The sequence below is a fragment of the Leptonotus elevatus genome, chromosome 18, assembly GCF_054856555.1.
Source record: "Leptonotus elevatus isolate MCC_2025b chromosome 18, RoL_Lele_1.0, whole genome shotgun sequence".
Lineage (NCBI taxonomy): Eukaryota > Metazoa > Chordata > Actinopteri > Syngnathiformes > Syngnathidae > Leptonotus > Leptonotus elevatus.
The window spans coordinates 16987520-17006748 of record NC_141256.1 but is presented as its reverse complement, the minus strand read 5'-3'; the positions used below and the strand labels follow the sequence as shown (position 1 = coordinate 17006748).

The window sequence follows — 19229 nt, the reverse complement described above, 5'->3', positions numbered from 1 at the left end:
CTATGTGGAAGCATAACTGCCCCCCCAAAAAAATACACATATTGCGCATTATTAACTGGACATCCATCGCCACGATGTTCAACTGTGGTAGCATAATCCCGTGTTGTTATTTGTTCTTATGCTAATACTAAAATGTTATATTTTAACAGCAAATCCCACACCCGGATGCTAAATGTTGCATCCCCGCGAGAGGGGTTAGCTTCTCAGCTAAAAACTCAGTGAGTACAAAACGGTCTGCGATGGAATTGCAAGCTAAGCTAGGCTAAGATCATGTGTTCCATGCTATAGCATTATGCTAGGCTAAAGCTAGGTTATGAATCGCACGAGCCACAGCTTGACATTTTCGTATAAGCGACAAAACGAAATGTGTCACTAACAACCGTTTTGGTAAGACATTTTCGAGTAGCTTGTAGGCTACGATAAAAAACACTTCAATTAGTCGCTAATGTGTTATTTGTGTTTTCTTTTTCCCAAGAGGTGGTCAATTATTTGTGAATAGAACAATTAATTACAGCACGGAAGCACATTTCCAAATGTTTATTTGTTGCTGGATCGAAAACATTTGTTTTCACATTTCTAATATGTTCTCAGCAAAAACGCAGCAATTTAGCGATCGAAATTTGAAGTATGAAAGATGAGGTGCACAATTTGCCGCCGATCCGAACGCCGCCGTTGTGCTTTATGATGGCTTGTAAATCACGGTTGGCCGCTCGCTCGAGGTTTGTTAGTCAAGGGCAAATGCCGAGTCAGGAATATCGCCGTGGGTATTAAACATCCATTCAGAGAAATGTGGACTGAGGCGGGGGGGGGGGGGGGGGGGGGTTAGGTGCTGATGAGGGAGAGAGAGAGAGACAGAGCGAGCGATGAAGAAGCCGGCGTCACTGCGGAGCTCCTCCATTGATAAAGTGTGCGGACTGCAGCAGGACGCGCTCGCCGTCGTCATGCGCTCGCACTTTGCTTGTTGCCAGAAGGAAATTGGCCACGCAAAAGCCGAGCACGTCAGCCGCTGCCTTGGACTCGTTCCGGGACGGCACCTGTGACTGCCCTCGGATGTAAACGCGTCTCAGCTGCGGTCCCGTTTGCGTCAAGGTAAGGAAGACTGCGTTTTGCGGGAATGTCAACAAAAGCCTGTCGGCTGCGTTTGCGGAACGCTGCGAGGTGTCCCGCCGTTGCGTCATCGAGAGTCGCGGGTTTTGTCATCATTACGACTTACGACAACATGGACACCAAAACAAAGTGGAGACGCTCTTCTTTGAACAGAAAACAGGAGTGAAAAAAAAACGGGGTGGGGGGGGGGGGGGGGTACGAGCTCAAGATAATGTTTTGCTTCACCTCAAACAGTTTACACTTGTCCATTTGAAAAAGTTGAAAAATGTGACTTGAAAATGTGAAAATGAGTACAAATAAATACATTCTTTCATGATTCAATTCCATATAACCATAATTCCATAATTCCAAATCCATATAAGAGTGAAGTAAATATTGCAACCCAACAACAACAGCTTAGTTTTCCAAATTCCTACTTATTCTTGGGTTATTACACAGTTATTACACATTGGTAACATTTTGTTTATTCTTTAGTATTTTTCATAATTAAATTAATTTATTCTAGTGCATTATTCCCCCCCCCCCCTAAAAAAATGTCATAATAAAAATATTTTGCAATATAACAGTGAAGTAAAAATTGTGGCTAAATAAATGTGAAATTAATTAAATCTAACATATTTAACAACTAAAGTGCATTTAGGTAATCTTGTATCTGTCAAGAAATTATTACTTTTGTATCCACCGTTGATTTTGTTTTGCTGTTTTAGTTTGCGGTGCCCCCCCCCCCCCCCCAATTATATTATTAATTATATAAAAACTTTATTCTACATATTGGTAATATTTAGCTTATTCTCTAGTATTTTTCTTATTAAAATTATTAATTTATTCTTGTGCAAATTTCATAATAAACATATTTTTCTTCACTTTTTTGGCGAGAAACGAGCATTTTTGGTGAAAGTGGCTCATGTTCAACTGCTGAATACAAAAAAAAAATCAAGAAATAAACTTTTCTCGCTTCTCATGTCGCCATAACTGAATTGAGTGTAAGTCGGAATGTTGTCAAATGGCGACCAATCTCTCTGAGGCGTAAACATTTTGAGAAGCGTTGCTTTAAGGTGCCGTCCCGCCCCCCCTCCCGTCCCTCGCTCTCTCACACTCACTCTCTCGCATTTTTGGTCCTTCGCCTCCTCCTCGCATCCTGCCTCGCGACATCCCCGATGCCGTGACAGCCCGCCGACACCTTTTCTTTTGCTTCCCGCCAGCCAAAGACCCCCCCCAACCCCAACCCCACCCCCACCCGCCCGTCACCCTGGGATCTACGGAGGCACGCGGGACGCCGGTGTCGGCCATGAAGCTGGTGAACGGAGGACGAGGAGGAGGCGGCGAAGGAGCAGAGAAGGCGACGGCGTTTTCCTTCAAGAAGTGCTCGGCCTTTCAGTTCGTCAAGAGGAAGGTGAGTTGCCGTCACGCACACACAAAGATGATGTCACTATCAAAGAGCTAACCACGCCCCAATCCACTCCCCCCCCCCCCCCCCCCGTGCCCCATCTGTGTTTTACTGCGCACCACAAGTGTCTATCGGCTGAAAAAAAAATCAACAAACAATGACATCATCGTTTTGAACCGTTTCACTACTTTTGGGTCGACTGTGCTGATGGAAGCAAATATTGTCTTCTTATGTCCTGACCGGTCCATCAAAGACCAACGCACTTTGACGCTAGTATTATTAGTAGTCTCGTCTGACCGCACTTTTCCAATGTTTTCGTCTGCCGCGGGATGGTTTCGTTATGGTACTGTTATTACATATCGTGCTTTAATCTTCAATTGAACCCCAAGCGGTGAGTCTCGTCAGACCGCACATTCCATGTAAACAAATCAGACGCATCCAAAGGATTGTAAAAGTAGTTTGGAAATTGTCCACACGAATTATGAAAGACCAAAAGTAGTTTTTTCCCATTAAAACATGACTTTATTTTTGTATTATTACATTTTTTCAAATGTCATAAGAAATATTATTCTTGTATTATTACACAGTTATTACAAAAATATGCTAGTAATGTTTAGTTTTTTCTTTAGAATTTTTTCCTCATTAAATTATGACTTTATTCTTGTGTTATTCAATCTTTTTTTTCAAATTTCATAAGAAAAAATACTTTTTCATTATTATTATGTTCTTGATGTTGCTTTGTACTATTGAGCATCCCTCCCTTCCCCTATCATAAATGCGCCTATATGACCTAATTGCGTGTATTTTCAAATGACCTTTCTGTGTTTTCCCACCAAGGTGCGTCGATGGATGCGCCACCCCAAAGCGGAGAAGGCGCCGGGCAAATGTCTGTCGCACCCGTGCGCCAAGTGCCCGCCGGCCGAGGATCTGCGCTGCCCCCACCTGGCCCCGTACGGCTGCCGCCACTACGCCGGCACGCCTTACCACGCCGGCACGCCTTACCACGCCGGCGCCGCCCACCGCCACCGTGCCGAGGCATCCTGCGAGCTGCCGCCAAGTTACGACAAGAGTCAAAGTTGCAAGGTGAGAGAAAATTAGCAAAAAAAAATCGAGTTCTTGCATGACAAGAAAGTCATTTTTGTCACAACTGAAAATGAGCGTCACCGCCTCCAGCGCGTTGATGCGTCATCGCCATTGAAACTGCCGTCGCCGGCCTCGACCCCTCGCTCGGCCCGATCAGCTCACGGGCTCGCTTTTCCGTCACGCTGGGAAAAGCAGCAGCATGAGAAGGAGGGGCTGGAAATGGGTTGATTGAAGAAATAAAAAAAAAAAGGAAAGCAACTAAAAGGTCGCAGGCTAAACGCTGATGATGAATGGAGGATATCAAAGCTCGGGACGAGGCGCGAGACGCGAGACGTGATAAAAAGAGCTGATTGGACGCTTTTATTGGAGCAGCGGGTCAATGCAAACGTCACACATCATCAAAAGCTGCAATCGCACTGATAAGACACGCACGCACAAATATACGAGGACAGATTATTATTTTCGGCATTTTGACGAATATCGGCATCCGCCATTTTGAAGAATCATATGGCCGATAATAGATCATCTTTTTTTTATGTATTTACCTCAGGGAACTCATTTAATTTACATTTTTCTCAAGAACAGAATTTGTTTTTTATTGTTTAAAATTCTTACATTTTCACAGATGCTGCTGAACTCTTTGCACTTTCTGTTTTTGTTTGAAATGAAAACAAAGATATTTCGAAATTCAAAAAAAAACTTTATTTACTGCAGCAAACAATTAACAACTATTTACTTCCGTTTTTAATTAACTTTTGAAAACATCCCTTGGAGATCCCGGAACTTTTTGTTAGATTTTTAAAACAAAGATGTCTATTGACAAAGATTTTTTTTTTTAAACTCCAATATTTTATGAACCCTAAAAGTTGCTCAATAAACTTATGCTGGAGTTTCTGTTTTATTCCAATTTTCATGACAATATTTTCCCTTTTAGCGAAAATCAATATCGTTATCGCCGTCCTTCACTGCTAATAATTGGTATCGGCTTTGGCCCTGGTCGTCTATCTTCAAAATATACACATTTCGATAATCATCACTTTGGCTATTTTTAGCTTTTGGCTAATGCTAAAATGAAGCATTTGTTTACATTTTGTACGATGCGATCAGATGAAAATGTGCTCCTGGCGTGCGCAGCTGCAATTGTGGAAGTCGACAACAAGTCTTTACAGGTCATTGACTGAAATAGGATAAGCTTGTCCTGTCCTGTCCTGTCCTGTCCTGTCCTGTCCTGTCCTGTCCTGTATGGATGCTTGGAATCCACCTGGGTTGGATGCCTTGCTCAACGGCAGCACCGCATCAATCCTTTCTCGATTGCAAAATGCTGAAACGTCCATTTTGCCTGCTTGAGGATGACAAATGTTTTGTTCGCCGCCTGAGCGCGGACGGCCGAGCGATTCCATTTCAAGGCTCGCCGTCCCGCTTGCTCACGCGCAACCCCGACCACGCCGGCTTACCTATTAGCGGCCGGCGAGACGTTTTACCGCCGCGGCGACCTTTGCGCCCGGCGGTGATGTCATCGCGTCGCTCGCACATTCCCGTCGACGGCAAGTTAATCAGTCGCTTGTCGCTCAAGAAGGACGTGCGAGCGTGCGTGCGAGCGCGCGTGCGTGCGAGCGCGCGCGTGCGTGCGAGCGTGCGTGCGAGCGCGCGCGCGTGCGTGCGAGCGCGCGTGCGTGCGTGCGTGCGTGCGTGCGAGCGAGCGAGCGAATGTTCGTGGCCTTTTTTTTTTTCTTCTTCCTCTGACGCAGCCGTTTTGTTTGCCGCAGCATTTTTTGCAAATCTCACAAGATGATCAGAGTTGATCTTGCTGCACAAATCAAACGCAAGCCTGCTTTGTTGAATACAAAATGGAATTTGAGAAATTCAAGCACACCAAACAAATGAACCTCGCGACCTCGCGACCTTGTGACCTTGTGACCTCGCTTACAACGTATAATACATATTTTTTTTTCAAGGTTTGAAAAAAGTATGGATGATTTAATTTTGCTAAGAATCCACACCCGTATTTCATTTAACTCTTTTTCAAGCTTCATTATTTAAAACTTATAATTTTTTATATCTCAGATTTATTTCACTTAACAGAAAGATGTAAATTTAATTGATTCCCCCCAAGCTTAAAAATAAATATATATATATATATATTGGTACAAATTTTTTTTGTAAAAAATTTAAATAAAAAATGATTTTTAACAAATATATTTTGGTACAAAAAATGGTGTACATTTTTTTCCAAATATATTTCAGTCCAAATTTTTTTCAAATATTTATCAAATATATTTCTGTCCAAATCAATACCCATATTTGATTTGATTTGATTTGATTTTAAAATGTCAACAGATGTTATTTATTATATATACATATATTAATTAAAAAACACAGTTGTTTAAAAAAATATATATACTCGGGACAATCTTAGAGCCGAAATCAGCCTTATTTTAACGGACTCAAGGGGGGGAAAAAAATCCTTTGTTGCTCTTCCATCTTTTTTTGTTATGTGCACACACTTACAGCCGACAACGAGGCACTCTAACCACACCAACCCGAAGTGCTAATTCCTACACTGGCTATGAAAGTCTGACTTCTCTGTGTTACACGCGTGCACTCGTGGTTGACAATGAGGCACTCTAGAGTGGCATTGATATCGCCACAAGTTGAATTCGACATCGTTCTCAGTCTTCAAACGTGTTTGAAAACAAATCGACTTGACAGGCTGTCGAAGCGCAGCGTGCGCTCGAGTGCGTTTGCCAAGCGTGCGCTCGACTGGGTTGCCATGACGACGCGAGGCCGAGCAAGCGAGACGTCCCGCCGAGCCCCCCCCCCCCCCTGCAGATGTTAAATAGGATCGGTGTCATGGAGACCTCGCCCCTGTTTACGCTCTTGAACAACGGGAGGCGGCGACGACACGTTCGGAGGTTCCGCGGGAAAGAAATGCCGAGCGAAAGGGAGCGCGGCGGACACGCTAGTAGCATGTCGCGTGATTACCAACGTGATGAAATGGACTCGTGTCCGTCGCGGTCCGCAGGCGCACGTTCGTTTTGGCGGGTTCGCCGTCCAACAGCAACAACAATGGATCGCGTCACGCGTTCTCGGTTTTCAGCTTCGCAACACAAAAACTTCTCGTCTTAGCAAAGAAACACATTTGCAACTAAGTTCAAATGGATCCATCATGATGACATTTTAGTTTAGTTTAGTTTATCTTAGTTTAGCTTAGCTTAGTTTAGCTTCGTTTAACTCAGCTTATTTTTAGTTTAGCTTAGCTTAGTTTATCTTAGCTTGGTTTAGTTTAGTTTATCTTAGTTTAGCTTAGCTTAGTTTAGCTTCGTTTAACTCAGCTTATTTTTAGTTTAGCTTAGCTTAGTTTATCTTAGCTTGGTTTAGTTTAGTTTAGTTCAGCCAAAACAGAAAATCTACGTTTATAACAATTTCTTCCAGCCAATCAGTGACGGACAGTTCAATGATGTTCGCTGACTTGAAAAAAATGTAGATCGTAACTAGTAATAAAAGTGAACCTTTTTAGTTGAAAATAACGTACTTTTATTCTCCAGGATTCTGCGCTAACAGCAGAACAAATACTTTTTTTTTCTCTCTTTCGTCCCATTTTAAATCCATCTCCGTTGCTATTAGCCTGAGCCTAGCTAGCGCTAAGCTAGCTGTTCATCTCGCAGATCCGGCAGCCAAGTTTGCAAACGTCCTTTTGGTTTGTTGCTAGCACGATGTTAGCTAACGCGAGATGCGATTCGATAACGGCCATGTTGTCTTGAAAGGCTCGTTGGTCATCCATGAAGCAGGTCAAGAGGACGTGTGGACACGACCTTCAAACGCGTGTCATGTTGTTGCTGCGCATATCTGATCCTGTGTGTGTGTGTGTGTGTGTGTGTCAGGTACACACACACACACACACACACACACGCGCGGTGTTTCTTATCGTGGCTTCGCGCCACATTCTCTCGAGTGGAAAACATGTTCTGCCCGCGGCTGTCAAGCAGCAAAGATGTTCTCCATAAAAGCGTGTGTGTGTGAGGCGCACGCACGCACGCACACGCACACAAAGTGTTGGCTGGGGATATTCGGCTTTTGAGTGACATTTCAGGTTGGCGCAGATGAACTTCATTTGACCTTCCTGAAACTCCCCAAGCGAGCCTTTCACGACTTTTTGCACGTCGTCACACAATTCAATTTGAAATGTTGGTTTGTTTTGATTCCTCTGGAGCAGGAATGAAATCAAAACGATTTAAAAAAAAGGAATGTAAAGCAATCAAATGGCTTATTAAGTCCTTTTTTTTTTTGTTAGGAATTTTGTGACGTGAGCGTCGGGGTGTGAGTTGTGGCCTACAGCAGCTGCAATTATTTGTACTTTTTTTTTTTTTATTGATTGATTTATTTTATTTTTAGTTTGACTTTTTTTTCAAATTAAACAGCTTGACTTTTTTTTTATGGATGTTTAGAATGAACTAAAAATCTGAACAAATTAACAATTTGCGTCAAAACAAGCAAATGCGTGAAAGTCTGATTTTTCAGGTGAGGAAGTGGAAGATGCTGTCGCGTGCGAATGTCAAATCGAAGGACGGCGGCGGCGGCGGCGGCGGCGGCGTGCCCAACGTCCACGTGGGCTGTCGCCAGTCTTGGGGGGTTGGCGTCCAGGCCCCGCCCCCTTTTGCCTTTGCGGGCTGCCCCGTCATGCTGGAGTGCGCCGTGTGCAGCGGAGCCTTCGTCGGCCACGCCCCGGACGGCGCCCCCGACGACGTCTGGCAGCCGCGCCAGCGCACGCAGGCCAGTACTCGCGGTCGTTCTCCTTTTGCAACTCGCGCTTGGAAAACAAAATCGGAATAAGAGAGGAAAAATTTATTTTTTGCAAAAAACAAAACAAATCTTTCGACTGTACTTGAAGTGACGGCTTTATTTGTTCTTATAATATTTTGACTTGACTCTCACTCGGGATGGGCGAGTACTGATACCAGGTACGATATCGGGCCAATACCGAAACCGTGTATGCTAATTAGCTAGCTCCGCATGAAGCCTGATAATGAATCCTCAGCTGTGTTGGCTATGGGAGACATGGGAACCAGGCTGGATAGCGGTTCTGGAGGACCGGGGTCCGAGAACCAGCGGTCGAGATGGCCAATTGTCACCAATCCAAAGTCGTTGCACCGATGCCCCCTACAGGACCGGAGAGGAAATGTTATCGATTTGACGCCGTTTTTCAATTCTCAGCATTGTGTTACTTTCTTTCGTTTGTTCGTTTAAAAGTTTGTTTGTTTTTGTGTCCATTCATTTTTTGGTATGTTTGACAGTAAGTTAGCAACGACTTATTTATATGTTTGTGTGCTAATTGTTACATTTGTTAAGTTCTTCTATTCGTTATTTTGTTTGTTTGTTACAAATTTGGTTTGTTAGATGTTTGCCAGTTCATTCAATAGTTAATTATTTTTGCCTATTCGTCAATTAGTTATTATATTACGTGTGACAGCAAATGTTTCTTTCCCCCCCCCCAGCAGGCCCTGCACCTTCCCTACCGCAACGAGTCGGAGTCGGACAGCTACGGTTGCCGCGGCGACAACCGTAAGTGGCCTGCCGATAAGATGCTCCTTGTCTACCTTTTCGCCGTTCATGCTGTGGTGTCACTGTTACCTCCGCCAAGGCGAGTATGTCATCATGGGAGTTTGCCAACCAGGTTGCAGGGCAGCTTGTGGATTGTTTATTTTATTGGGGGGGGGGGGGCAATCATGTTCTCGGGTCACTCTGACCTGACCACGGCTGATTTTAATTAGCCACATGAGAAACATATAAAAATTAAAAAAAAATCTCATGAACTCCATGACGGCATGACCTCCTCACAAGATATTCATCTTTGTTTTCATTTGACATGCGGCGGGTCAAATTGACTTCAACTCAACATTTGTTGTTTTGGAGCAGTTTTTTTTTTTTTTTTTTTATACTTACAGTGAAGTCTTCACTGCAAAATGGCCAAAACCCAAAACTTTAAAAGGCTTAAAGCGAACAAAAGATCCACTCCCATGTTTTCCTAAAGTCTGCTTGGTGACTATACGTGTGTGCGCGCGTGTGCGCGTGTGCGTGCGTGTGCGTGTTATGTAAGGCACGAGCGGCCATCTTGTGGATGCCATGCAGGCTGCGTGACTCGTACTCCGGGAGGTCCGTCGAGAGTGCAGGAAGGGCGGCAAGGCGATGCCAGTCGACGGATATTAGCGCAGGAGTGTAAACACACTCACCCGCCATTAGCCCGTAACCACGACAACACCCCCCACCCCCCCCCCTTTCCCAATCTTTCATATGATCATTTTCATCCACCTCTCCGGTGGCCGTTGTGTCATTCGGCCCCGCGACGGTGTTTGATCCGAGCTGTCGGATGATGAATGGGAATGAGGCTGCTGCGGTTACGTAAAAGCCCGCTCCAGTCACGCACACGCACGCACACACACGTCTCTTATTTGGACCCAAGTGGACCGTCAATGCGTGTGAGTGTGAGTGTGTGTGTGTGTGTTTTTGTTGAGTCACACAAAAGCCCAAAAACATGCCGAGACGTCCACACGGGCGCGTCGGATGCTGACGTGACGTCGCCGATTTGCGTCCGTCTGGCGTGAGCGTGCGTGTTTGTTTCGGCCTCAAGGGCGGGTCCACAACAGGTGGCATAGCTTCTGCCCCCCCTCCCCCCCCCCCCACCCACCAAAAAAGAAAAAGATGGTCAACATGGTGCGCTAGTGGTTAATGCAGCTGCCTCACAGTTTTGAGGTTCCACTCCAATCTCCCACAACTTGCTTTCATGGCTTTTCGACAAAAACTCCAACTTCTCCACATTGCAACAATAATTACAGGAAAGTTGCAATTCATGGAAATATCTCTTTTTTTTTTTACACTGCGCTGATTCAACCTTTGACCTTGTGGCGTGGGGACCCCATTAAAACTCAATCAGCTTCTTGTTTTTCAGCAATTCGTGTCGAAGAGCGAGCGCCTCTCCCCCTCGCTCGCTGCCTTCGCGAGGGACAACGAGGCGCTCGGTCGGCGGCGTGGCGACAATGGCGCGCGTTGTTCGCTCTCCTTAACAAACTCAACTCTTGTTCTTTGGCAACGCGACTTGTTTCCTTCGCCCGACTGCTGTTTGCTCAAGGAGGCGCGGTTGCCGGCGTCGCTCGCGAGGGGACTCGAAATTTCACAATGAGAAAACTGGCACGCTTTGAATGCGGATATTATTCGAGTGGAGGGACAAAAGTATCGGGCAAGCCCGCGACACCGCCAACAGGCGCTGACCTACATTTACTTCTGTTATTTACACAAATCAGTTTCATTTCTTTTGGGATTCAAAAAAACAACAAAAATGTTTGTGTGTTTTTGTATTTAAAAAAAAAATCACCCTAAACCTTTCAAAGTAGGGTTTTACATTGGCATTAGGGTTTCAAATTGGAATTTTAAATGAAGGTTAAGGGTTCAAAGTAGCGTTTTAAATGAAGGTTGCCATCAGAATGTGCGACCTCAGTTTTCAAAATTGGGTTCACAAGTCGGGTTCGGGTTTCAAATGAACACCGCCCCTCAAAAGCACCAAGACCACTTCTGCGTTTCTTTTAGTCCCCCCCCCCCCAAAAAAAAGTTGCGAGGAAAGCCCTCGCTTTTCCGCCGAGCGACGCGGAACCTCCAAATCGCAAACTTTTCCGCTGGGCGCCTGAACGCAGCACATCTCACTCACCGAGCGTGAGAAAAGCTAGAAGGCGGAACGTCTCCGCCTTCGAGACGAGAACGAGAACGAGAAGAGGAGGAGGCAAAAAAAAAAAGAAGACAAATCGGTCAGATGAAAACCTCCTGGCTGAGGAATGCGCCGCAGTGTGGTTACCTCTCGGAGTCCACCTTCGCCAGCTGCCCCGGACGACGTCACGTCTCTATGAAAGACACAACGGCCGCTTGGACGTGTGAGTACGAACGAGCCGCCTTTGAACGCAACATCCGCATCGAGCGACGTCTGCGAAAACAACAGAAAGAAGAAAGAGGACAATTATTAACTTATGCACGACGTATAGACGTCACGTATGTACGCCGTTGTGTGTGTGTGTGTGTGTGGGGGGGGGGGGTGTATTACGTAAGCTCTAACTTGGGGGAAACACACACTTGCTTAAGCTTCATCTACAAAATCAAATCTATCATTTAAAATGAGGCTCAAAATCTTTGTGGGATGAAATTGCAAAAATGTGTTTTTTTGTTTCCTGTCAACTTGATCTTGCAACTTTAAAGCACCTTTTTTGGACATTATACGCTGCAAAAAAAACTTCATTTTATGCTCACATGAACTGTTTAGCAAAGTGGACGTGGCCTTATCGATAATATCAGCCCGTCGACATTCAGGCGTTTTACATAATGACAAGTTATGCATCGAGTTTTTTTCTCCTTCATAAAACTTGTGTATGTTCAGGCCCCCCCAAGTGTGTATCCCCTCACTCTGTACTTTTCCACTGGCAGCCGCTTTTTTTCCCCATCCGACCCCCCTCCCCCCCCCCTCTTTTTTTCTTTCTGTGTGTGGAAAGAACTACTACGAGCATCCCGTTAGAATTGGGTGGACCGAATACCATGATTTGAAAATGCACTTGACACGTTCTTGCAAAGGGAATTTGGTAGGATTTATGTGTCGAAAAGTCTACATTGATTTGTGCACTTTTAGTCGGGGGGGGGGGGGGGTTGTCACATTTGCCCCAGAATAAAAATTAATCTCACCCCACCACACTTCTACTTACTAAATGTTGTTGACAACTACTTACTTGAGGCAACAATCATAGCTCAAAAGCTAACAATCGTCCATAAGAAATAATATGTGTTAGCGAGCAGTGTTTGGGGGGGGGGGGGGGGGTATATATGCCCTGAAACGTAACGAATTCTTACTTTGCCCAAGTCTCATAACTTTATTAAAAGTTGTGGAGAGCTGTTAATACTACAATCGGCGATAAAATCGAATCTTTTTCACTTTGAAGCACTCTGAAGCACATTTTTGCCATTTTTATGACATTCAACGCCTAAAGCGCTTTAACGTCATGGGGGGGGGGGGGGGCGTGTTGCATTTACGGACATTTCCCAGCCAGGTGTGCTCTTGACGTCACACGAGCTTCTTCCTCTGACGTTTCGTCATGTTATTGCGTAACAATGTGCAAATAGACGATGAACAGAACGCTTTCTTTTTGTTATTTGACGTAAGCACACGGGAAGCGAGGGCGTGGCCCGAGTAACGGGATCCGGTGCTTTGAGGCCTCTGATTGGTCCATGCCCGGCAGGGCTCGTCCAATCGAAGCGAAGACACGCCGCTTTGAGTCACGCCCACCCGGAAACGCCTCCCTCTGAGTTCGTCATAAAAGCAAAGAGGCAAACTTGAAAGCCATCAAAGTTGCTTCTTTCTACTTTTGTCTTTTCTTTTCTTTTCTGTCTCCTCGCGATCATGACGATCAAAAGCGCGACGGGACAGCCCGAGATGACTTACTCCAAGTCCAAAGGGCTCGTGGCCTTAGTGAGCGGTACGGGACCGGGACCGGGACCGGGTTCGCGATGGCCGCCTCGTGTTTTGTGCCTGGACGGATTAATGCAAGCGTGACTTTGAATTCTCTTTCAGCTTTCATGAAGCAGAGGAAGATGGGACTCAACGACTTCATCCAGAGGCTCGCCACCAACGCGTACGCGTGCAAACAGTCAGTACTACTCGCAGATGGATTTTTTTTGTGATTTATTGTTTTATCTTTAAAGTTAGTTTACGTTGATGTCACGATGACCTCAATTAAATGTGATTTGTTTTCTATCTATCATTATTGCAGAAGTGCATCTTGAACAAGTCCTACGATTTGATTTGTATTAATGACAATCATCGGTTTTATTTGCACTGATTACATGAAGCCTAATGATGTAATAAGATTTTTTTTTAATTGTCATTTAAAAAAATATATATATTGCTATGCTAATGTAATGAGAGGGAGAAAATGCGGTATTCGATGTCAGTGTATGCGTTTTTGACGTGTCAGGAAACAAATCAACAAGTACAAAAACAATGTTTTAAAAAATATGATGTTTTGATTCGATCAATAGAAATCTATAATTGTGATTTTCTTGTTCAATATTTTGTACTTTTGCGTTTCAGTCCGGAGGTGCAGTCCATCTTGAACCTGAGTCCTCCGCAAGATGCTGAGCTGATCAACGCCAGCCCCTCCCCTCCTGTGAGTCCTTTCAATAATCAATTATCACATGATCAATTATTTCATTTTTAACATTGGACGCACCCGCGAGCCGGGCCTTTTTTTCCTTGCATAACCAATGAACACATTCTTTTGTATTTATGGCTCATCTGCTAATAAAACATTTGACGTCGTTATGCAAATGTGTTGCCTCACGCCATGTTTTGTGTCGCTCGAACCAGCCCAGCCCGACGCGGCAGATCAACCTGGGCCCGTCGTCCAACCCGTCGGCCAAGCCCAACGACTTCCACTTCCTCAAGGTGATCGGCAAGGGCAGCTTCGGCAAAGTTCTGCTGGCGCGGCACCGCCAGGACGACCGCTTCTACGCCGTCAAGGTGCTGCAGAAGGCGGCCATCCTCAAGAAGAAGGAGGTCCGAAGGCGGCGGGAACGCGCGTCTGTCGCCGGCTTTGGCGAGCGGGAAAAAACATCAAGGTTGTGTTTTTTTGAAATCAGGAGAAGCACATCATGTCGGAGAGGAACGTCCTGCTGAAGAACGTCAAGCATCCTTTCCTGGTCGGCCTCCATTACTCGTTCCAGACCACCGACAAGCTCTACTTCGTCCTCGACTACATCAACGGCGGAGAGGTGAGTCGGCGCCGGCGCCGAGTCGGCGATGGCGCGTCGCGCAATTCATTTCCTGCCATTGTCGATGATGAAATCCATCTGGGAAGAGCAGACGCGTTTTTGTCCTCTTCGTTAGTTCAGCCTTTGAAAGTCTTAATTAACTGCCGGCTTGACGCTTTCTGCTGCCAGTGCAGACCTCCGCCAAGGCAACAATCACCTTCTGTCAAAGGCAGATTTTTATTATTATGGTCACCTTTTAAGATTTGCAAAAATATATATATGTAAAAAAAAAAAAAAAAAAAAAAAAAGAAGTTTAGATTGGCCCATTAAAAATTGCTTATACTAAATAGTAAAAGTAAAACACCGTTAAGCAATAAAAAATCATGTAACTGCATAAAATCAATAAAAGTAGCGAAGATCATTTTATGAAATGAGTTTGAAAATGTTGAAAAAACCTTCAACACTGTGACTCGTTTTTTAATCTTGGTTTTAAAAGCGTTTAACGTTTGTTTTCACTTGTATTGGCAAGCGTCTTCCATTTGTGTGCGGCATAACAACCAAATGTTGCTTCACCGTGTTGGCTTCATTTCGAGCATTTATTTTGAGAAAATGGGCAAAATACTAAAAAAAAAAAGGGTTCATCTCGCTATATAGTTCTCATGCGCATTTTTTTTTAAAATGTTGAAAATATTAAAATCAGAATAAAAAAATACGCCTGTAAAAATGTCAACAACAAAAAAAAAACATTACACGTGTAGGAATTATAAATGCTTTAAATGTAAAAGAGTTTTTTTGCGATTGCAGCTTTTCTACCACCTTCAGCGCGAGCGCTGCTTCCTGGAGCCGCGCGCGCGCTTCTACGCCGCCGAGATCGCCAGCGCGCTGGGTTACCTGCACTCGCTCAACATCGTCTACCGGGACCTCAAGCCCGAGAACATCCTGCTGGACTCGCAGGGTCACGTCATCCTCACCGATTTCGGACTCTGCAAGGAGAACATCGAACCCAACGGAACCACGTCCACCTTCTGCGGAACGCCCGAGGTAAACGCAGAAACGCAGAAAAGCAAATCCGCTCCAAATATCAAGTGGATCGCGGCCTCCGACAAAAAAAATTCCACTCAAAAGTCAAACAGGACTCGGAGGTCAAATTATATAATTTCAAAGAGGACAAATTACAGTACTTGAAAATGTATAATTCAACATGTATATGGGTGTCATTTTGAAAAGTTGAACAGAAACGTTTTTTTGTTGCGTTTCCTCAGCCGCAATGTGTTCTTGTATATCAAATTCAGCCACAAGATGGCGCCAGAGGGAATGTTGATGAAGTGAAAATGGATTGAAAAATTTGCTTTCTGGATCAATCAACAAAAAAAAAAAAAAATGGAGAAACATTTAATGCAAAATTCATTTTAATCAAGGGGAGGAAAAAAAACTACTTTTTTGGGGGAAAATGTTCGAGCTTGAAAGATTTTCTTTTTAGGTTGTCAAGCTTCGGTCAAAACAAGACAAACGTTTCCCGTTGCATTAAATTCTCCAGCGAGAGCCTCACTCGCGTTTCTTCTTCCGTTCAGTATTTGGCTCCCGAGGTTCTCCACAAGCAGCCGTACGACCGCACGGTGGACTGGTGGTGCTTGGGGGCCGTCCTGTACGAGATGCTGTACGGCCTGGTGAGCCTCGGCGCCGCCTTCTTCGCGCGCGGCGGCGCCACGACGCTAACGTTCGGCCTTTTTTCCCGGCAGCCTCCGTTCTACAGTCGCAACACGGCCGAGATGTACGACAACATCCTGACGAAACCGCTGCAGCTCAAGCCCAACATCTCCAACGCCGCCCGACACCTCCTGGAGGGCCTCCTGCAGAAGGATCGGACCGAGCGGCTCGGCTGCCACGACGACTTTGTGGGTTCTCGGCTGGCTCGGCACGTTCTTGTTGTCGTTGTGGCGCCGTTGCGCTGGCTGACGGTCAATTTGTGTCCGCTCAGATGGAAATTAAGAAGCACATGTTCTTCTCGCCCATCAACTGGGACGAGCTCAACGCCAAGAAGATCACGCCGCCCTTCAACCCCAACGTGGTAAGAAAATGGCGCCCATCTCGCTGCTCAGAATAAGTTACTTTTTTATTCGTTTTTGTTTTTTTAAATATATGGATTCTTTTTAGAGTGCAAGATTTTAAAAAGTAATATTGCATAATAAAGTAACATTTTTGTTAATTAGTTTTAGTTTTTTAAATATACGTATAAATTATTTTCAGAGTGCAAGATAATAAAAAAATGTGTGCAATAAACGACAATTTTTTTATTTGTTTTTGTTTTTTAAATATATGGATTCTTTTTAGAGTGCAAGATTTTAAAAAGTAATTAAATATTGCGTAATAAAGTACAATTTTTGCTAATTAGTTTTAGTTTTTTAAATATACGTATAAATTATTTTCAGAGTGCAAGATAATAAAAAAATGTGCGCAATAAACTAAAATTTTATTTGTTTTTGTTTTTTAAATATATGGATTATTTTTAGAGTGCAAGATATTAAAAAAAGATAATTAAATATTGCGTAATAAAGTACAATTGTTTAAAATTTGTTGGTTTTTTTACATATAAAATATTTTTAGAGTGCAAGATAAAAAAGTAATTAAATATTGCGTAATAAAGAACAATTTTTGCTAATTAGTTTTTTTTTTAAATATTGCACAATAAACTACAATTTTTACATTTGTTTTAGTTTTTTAATATATGGAGTGCAAGATAAAAAAAAAGGTAATTAAATACTGCGTAATAAAGTAAAAACAACTTTGTAAAGCATTAGTTTTATTTATTTTTTAAAGCCCCAAAATGTTGGTTTTATTTTTGTTAGTTTGCATTAATACCTATAATAACCTTGCTGGGGAGTTCTTAATTAACCCCCCAATAGGAAGCACTATCACTAACAAAAAACAATAAAACATGTTGCAAACTGCATAAATCATTTGAAGCAATATTTGTCGACTAAAATGACAAAACAAGAAAAGACTTTGTGGGACTCTGATGTTGTTGTTTTTTTTGTTTTTTTTTTTTGCACCTGTGGTCTTCCAGACGGGCCCCAACGACCTGCGGCATTTCGACCCCGAGTTCACCGACGAGCCGGTGCCCAACTCCATCGGCTGCTCGCCCGACAGCGCGCTGGTGACGGCCAGCATCAAAGAGGCGGCCGAGGCCTTTGTGGGCTTCTCCTACGCGCCCTCCATGGACTCCTACCTATAGGAAACAAACGCCACGCCCCCTCCCCCCCCCCCCCCTCCCCTCACTTGAGGACTTGCGCAACACGTTTTGCCTGGACTGGCATCTTTCGGGGAGGAAAAAGAAAACTCTCGTCAACAAACTGCTGTGTGTAAATAATGACAAATGTTTTGCAAAAGTTTGTTGGTTCACGTCAACGTCATCCTTTTGTCTTTTCCGCAACATTCCTTTTTTAAATGTGTTTTTATTTTTTATTTTGTGCAAGTCATGGGATGAAAAGGGAGCGAGTGGGAATGTTACAGAGCGGCTGTTGATCGTCCAAGGTGCCTTTTTTTACAGCGGGGAATGAACGCACTTAACACAAGAGGGCGCTGTGGCACCTTCAAAATGGTTGTCATGGCGACCGCTCATTTTGCACACAGAAATGAGGGAAACGTTGAAAAACAAGGCAAACTCGCTGCTATGTTGTCAGAAAGTGTTTTTACATGTTTCCTTTAAAAAAACAAAACAATTTGGCCTGGTGAACAAACGTCTTCCTTTTGCGAGCATTGATTGTGTCTTCCTCGTCAAATGTTTCCAATCGTCGCGGCTGGATGTCAACGGAGAGCAAATCCAATTTGAGATCCTTCAGGCCCGGCAACGCGTGCACACGTGATCCGATTTGAGTCTGGGGCGCACGAGTAGAATGAATGATCGGTAACATTAGATTGATATGCTAACGAGTAGCAATATGTGTCACACTAGTAGCCTCCTGAGCATACTAGTAGCAAAATACCCACGAGGAGTGGAAACAGTTGCTATACTAGTGATGAGGGCTTTAAAAGCTATTTTAGCATTTGCTAGTTAGCATAAGGTCCATGTACGAGCAGACAATTGGTGCAAAAAGTGTTGTATTCCAAATTCCTCCAACATTCTGTTGTCATGTTGTCGAACACTATTTAAGTTAGTTTGTATATTTCCACTTGAGTTGTCATGTACATAGAAGACTACGAAATAAAAAAAAAAATCAATGTCGTCAAATGTGGCATTTGTTGAAACGTTGCTGCGTTGCAATCGAATTTGAAAACGAGTTTTTGTTGGAAAAAAAATCTCGATGACTTTTTGAAAGTTTGAAAGTGTTTTTTTGAAGGTTGACTTGATTTTCCCCAAAAGTTTTTTAATGCTGGTTACGACAATTTGATATTCTGTGGTTGTTCCGTCCAAATGTTGAAAGCGGACACTTTGCACAACAGGAGGCCGTCAATGGCTTCATTTTACAAATACAAGAACACAAAAATCTCTTTTTTTTTTTTTTTTTTGAAACTATTTGTGACGAGATGAAAGACTTGCACGAACTTGTGACCTTTGCAACATGTCGGAGATGATTGATGTCTTACGCAACGCTAACGTATCCGTTATTAGTCCGTTATTAGACTGACAAGGCGGAAACTGCAAGTCAAAGTTATGCAAAGATTCTGCAGTTATGTCACTCATGACAATTGTAAAATAATGTAACTGTCGTCTGAACGCAAGTAACTTGAGCTTGTTTTTTTTTCTTTTTTCTGATGACCTTTAACTTTTACTCCCACTTTTGAAAACAGCGATGTGAACCGGCAATATTACTTTCGTCTTTACTTGGTCAGTCGGCTTGTTACTTTTCCCCCAACTGACTATTTTAATGGTCCCACACTG

The 19229-nt window shown here is 43.8% G+C and overlaps 1 protein-coding gene across 2 annotated transcripts; it reads left to right on the top strand.

Annotated features, from left to right (window-relative positions):
* The first annotated feature begins 898 nt into the window (after positions 1-898).
* Positions 899-18572, top strand: sgk1 (serum/glucocorticoid regulated kinase 1). 2 transcript variants are annotated; one of them, XM_086060616.1, is made up of 14 exons: positions 899-1089; positions 2310-2500; positions 3332-3577; positions 8096-8347; positions 9073-9136; positions 13173-13248; positions 13692-13767; positions 13968-14156; positions 14240-14371; positions 15155-15391; positions 15922-16017; positions 16090-16245; positions 16329-16418; positions 17415-18572. In XM_086060616.1, the coding sequence occupies exons 2-14, from the start codon at positions 2396-2398 to the stop codon at positions 17580-17582; spliced, it is 1887 nt and encodes a 628-aa protein (XP_085916742.1). In that variant the 5' UTR covers positions 899-1089; positions 2310-2395; the 3' UTR covers positions 17583-18572. The 2 variants fall into 2 exon arrangements, with proteins under 2 accessions (XP_085916742.1, XP_085916743.1); XM_086060617.1 differs by lacking the exons at positions 899-1089; positions 2310-2500; positions 3332-3577; positions 8096-8347; positions 9073-9136 and adding an exon at positions 12638-13077.
* The last annotated feature ends 657 nt before the right edge of the window (positions 18573-19229 follow it).

Excerpts from the sequence above, each read along its gene's own strand:
- sgk1 (XM_086060616.1), top strand. The coding sequence starts at position 2,396 with ATGAAGCTGGTGAACGGAGGACGAGGAGGAGGCGGCGAAGGAGCAGAG. Across the intron at positions 13,768-13,967 it reads ACGCCAGCCCCTCCCCTCCT|CCCAGCCCGACGCGGCAGAT; the intron begins GTGAGTCCTTTC and ends CGCTCGAACCAG. Across the intron at positions 15,392-15,921 it reads CCTTCTGCGGAACGCCCGAG|TATTTGGCTCCCGAGGTTCT; the intron begins GTAAACGCAGAA and ends TCTTCCGTTCAG.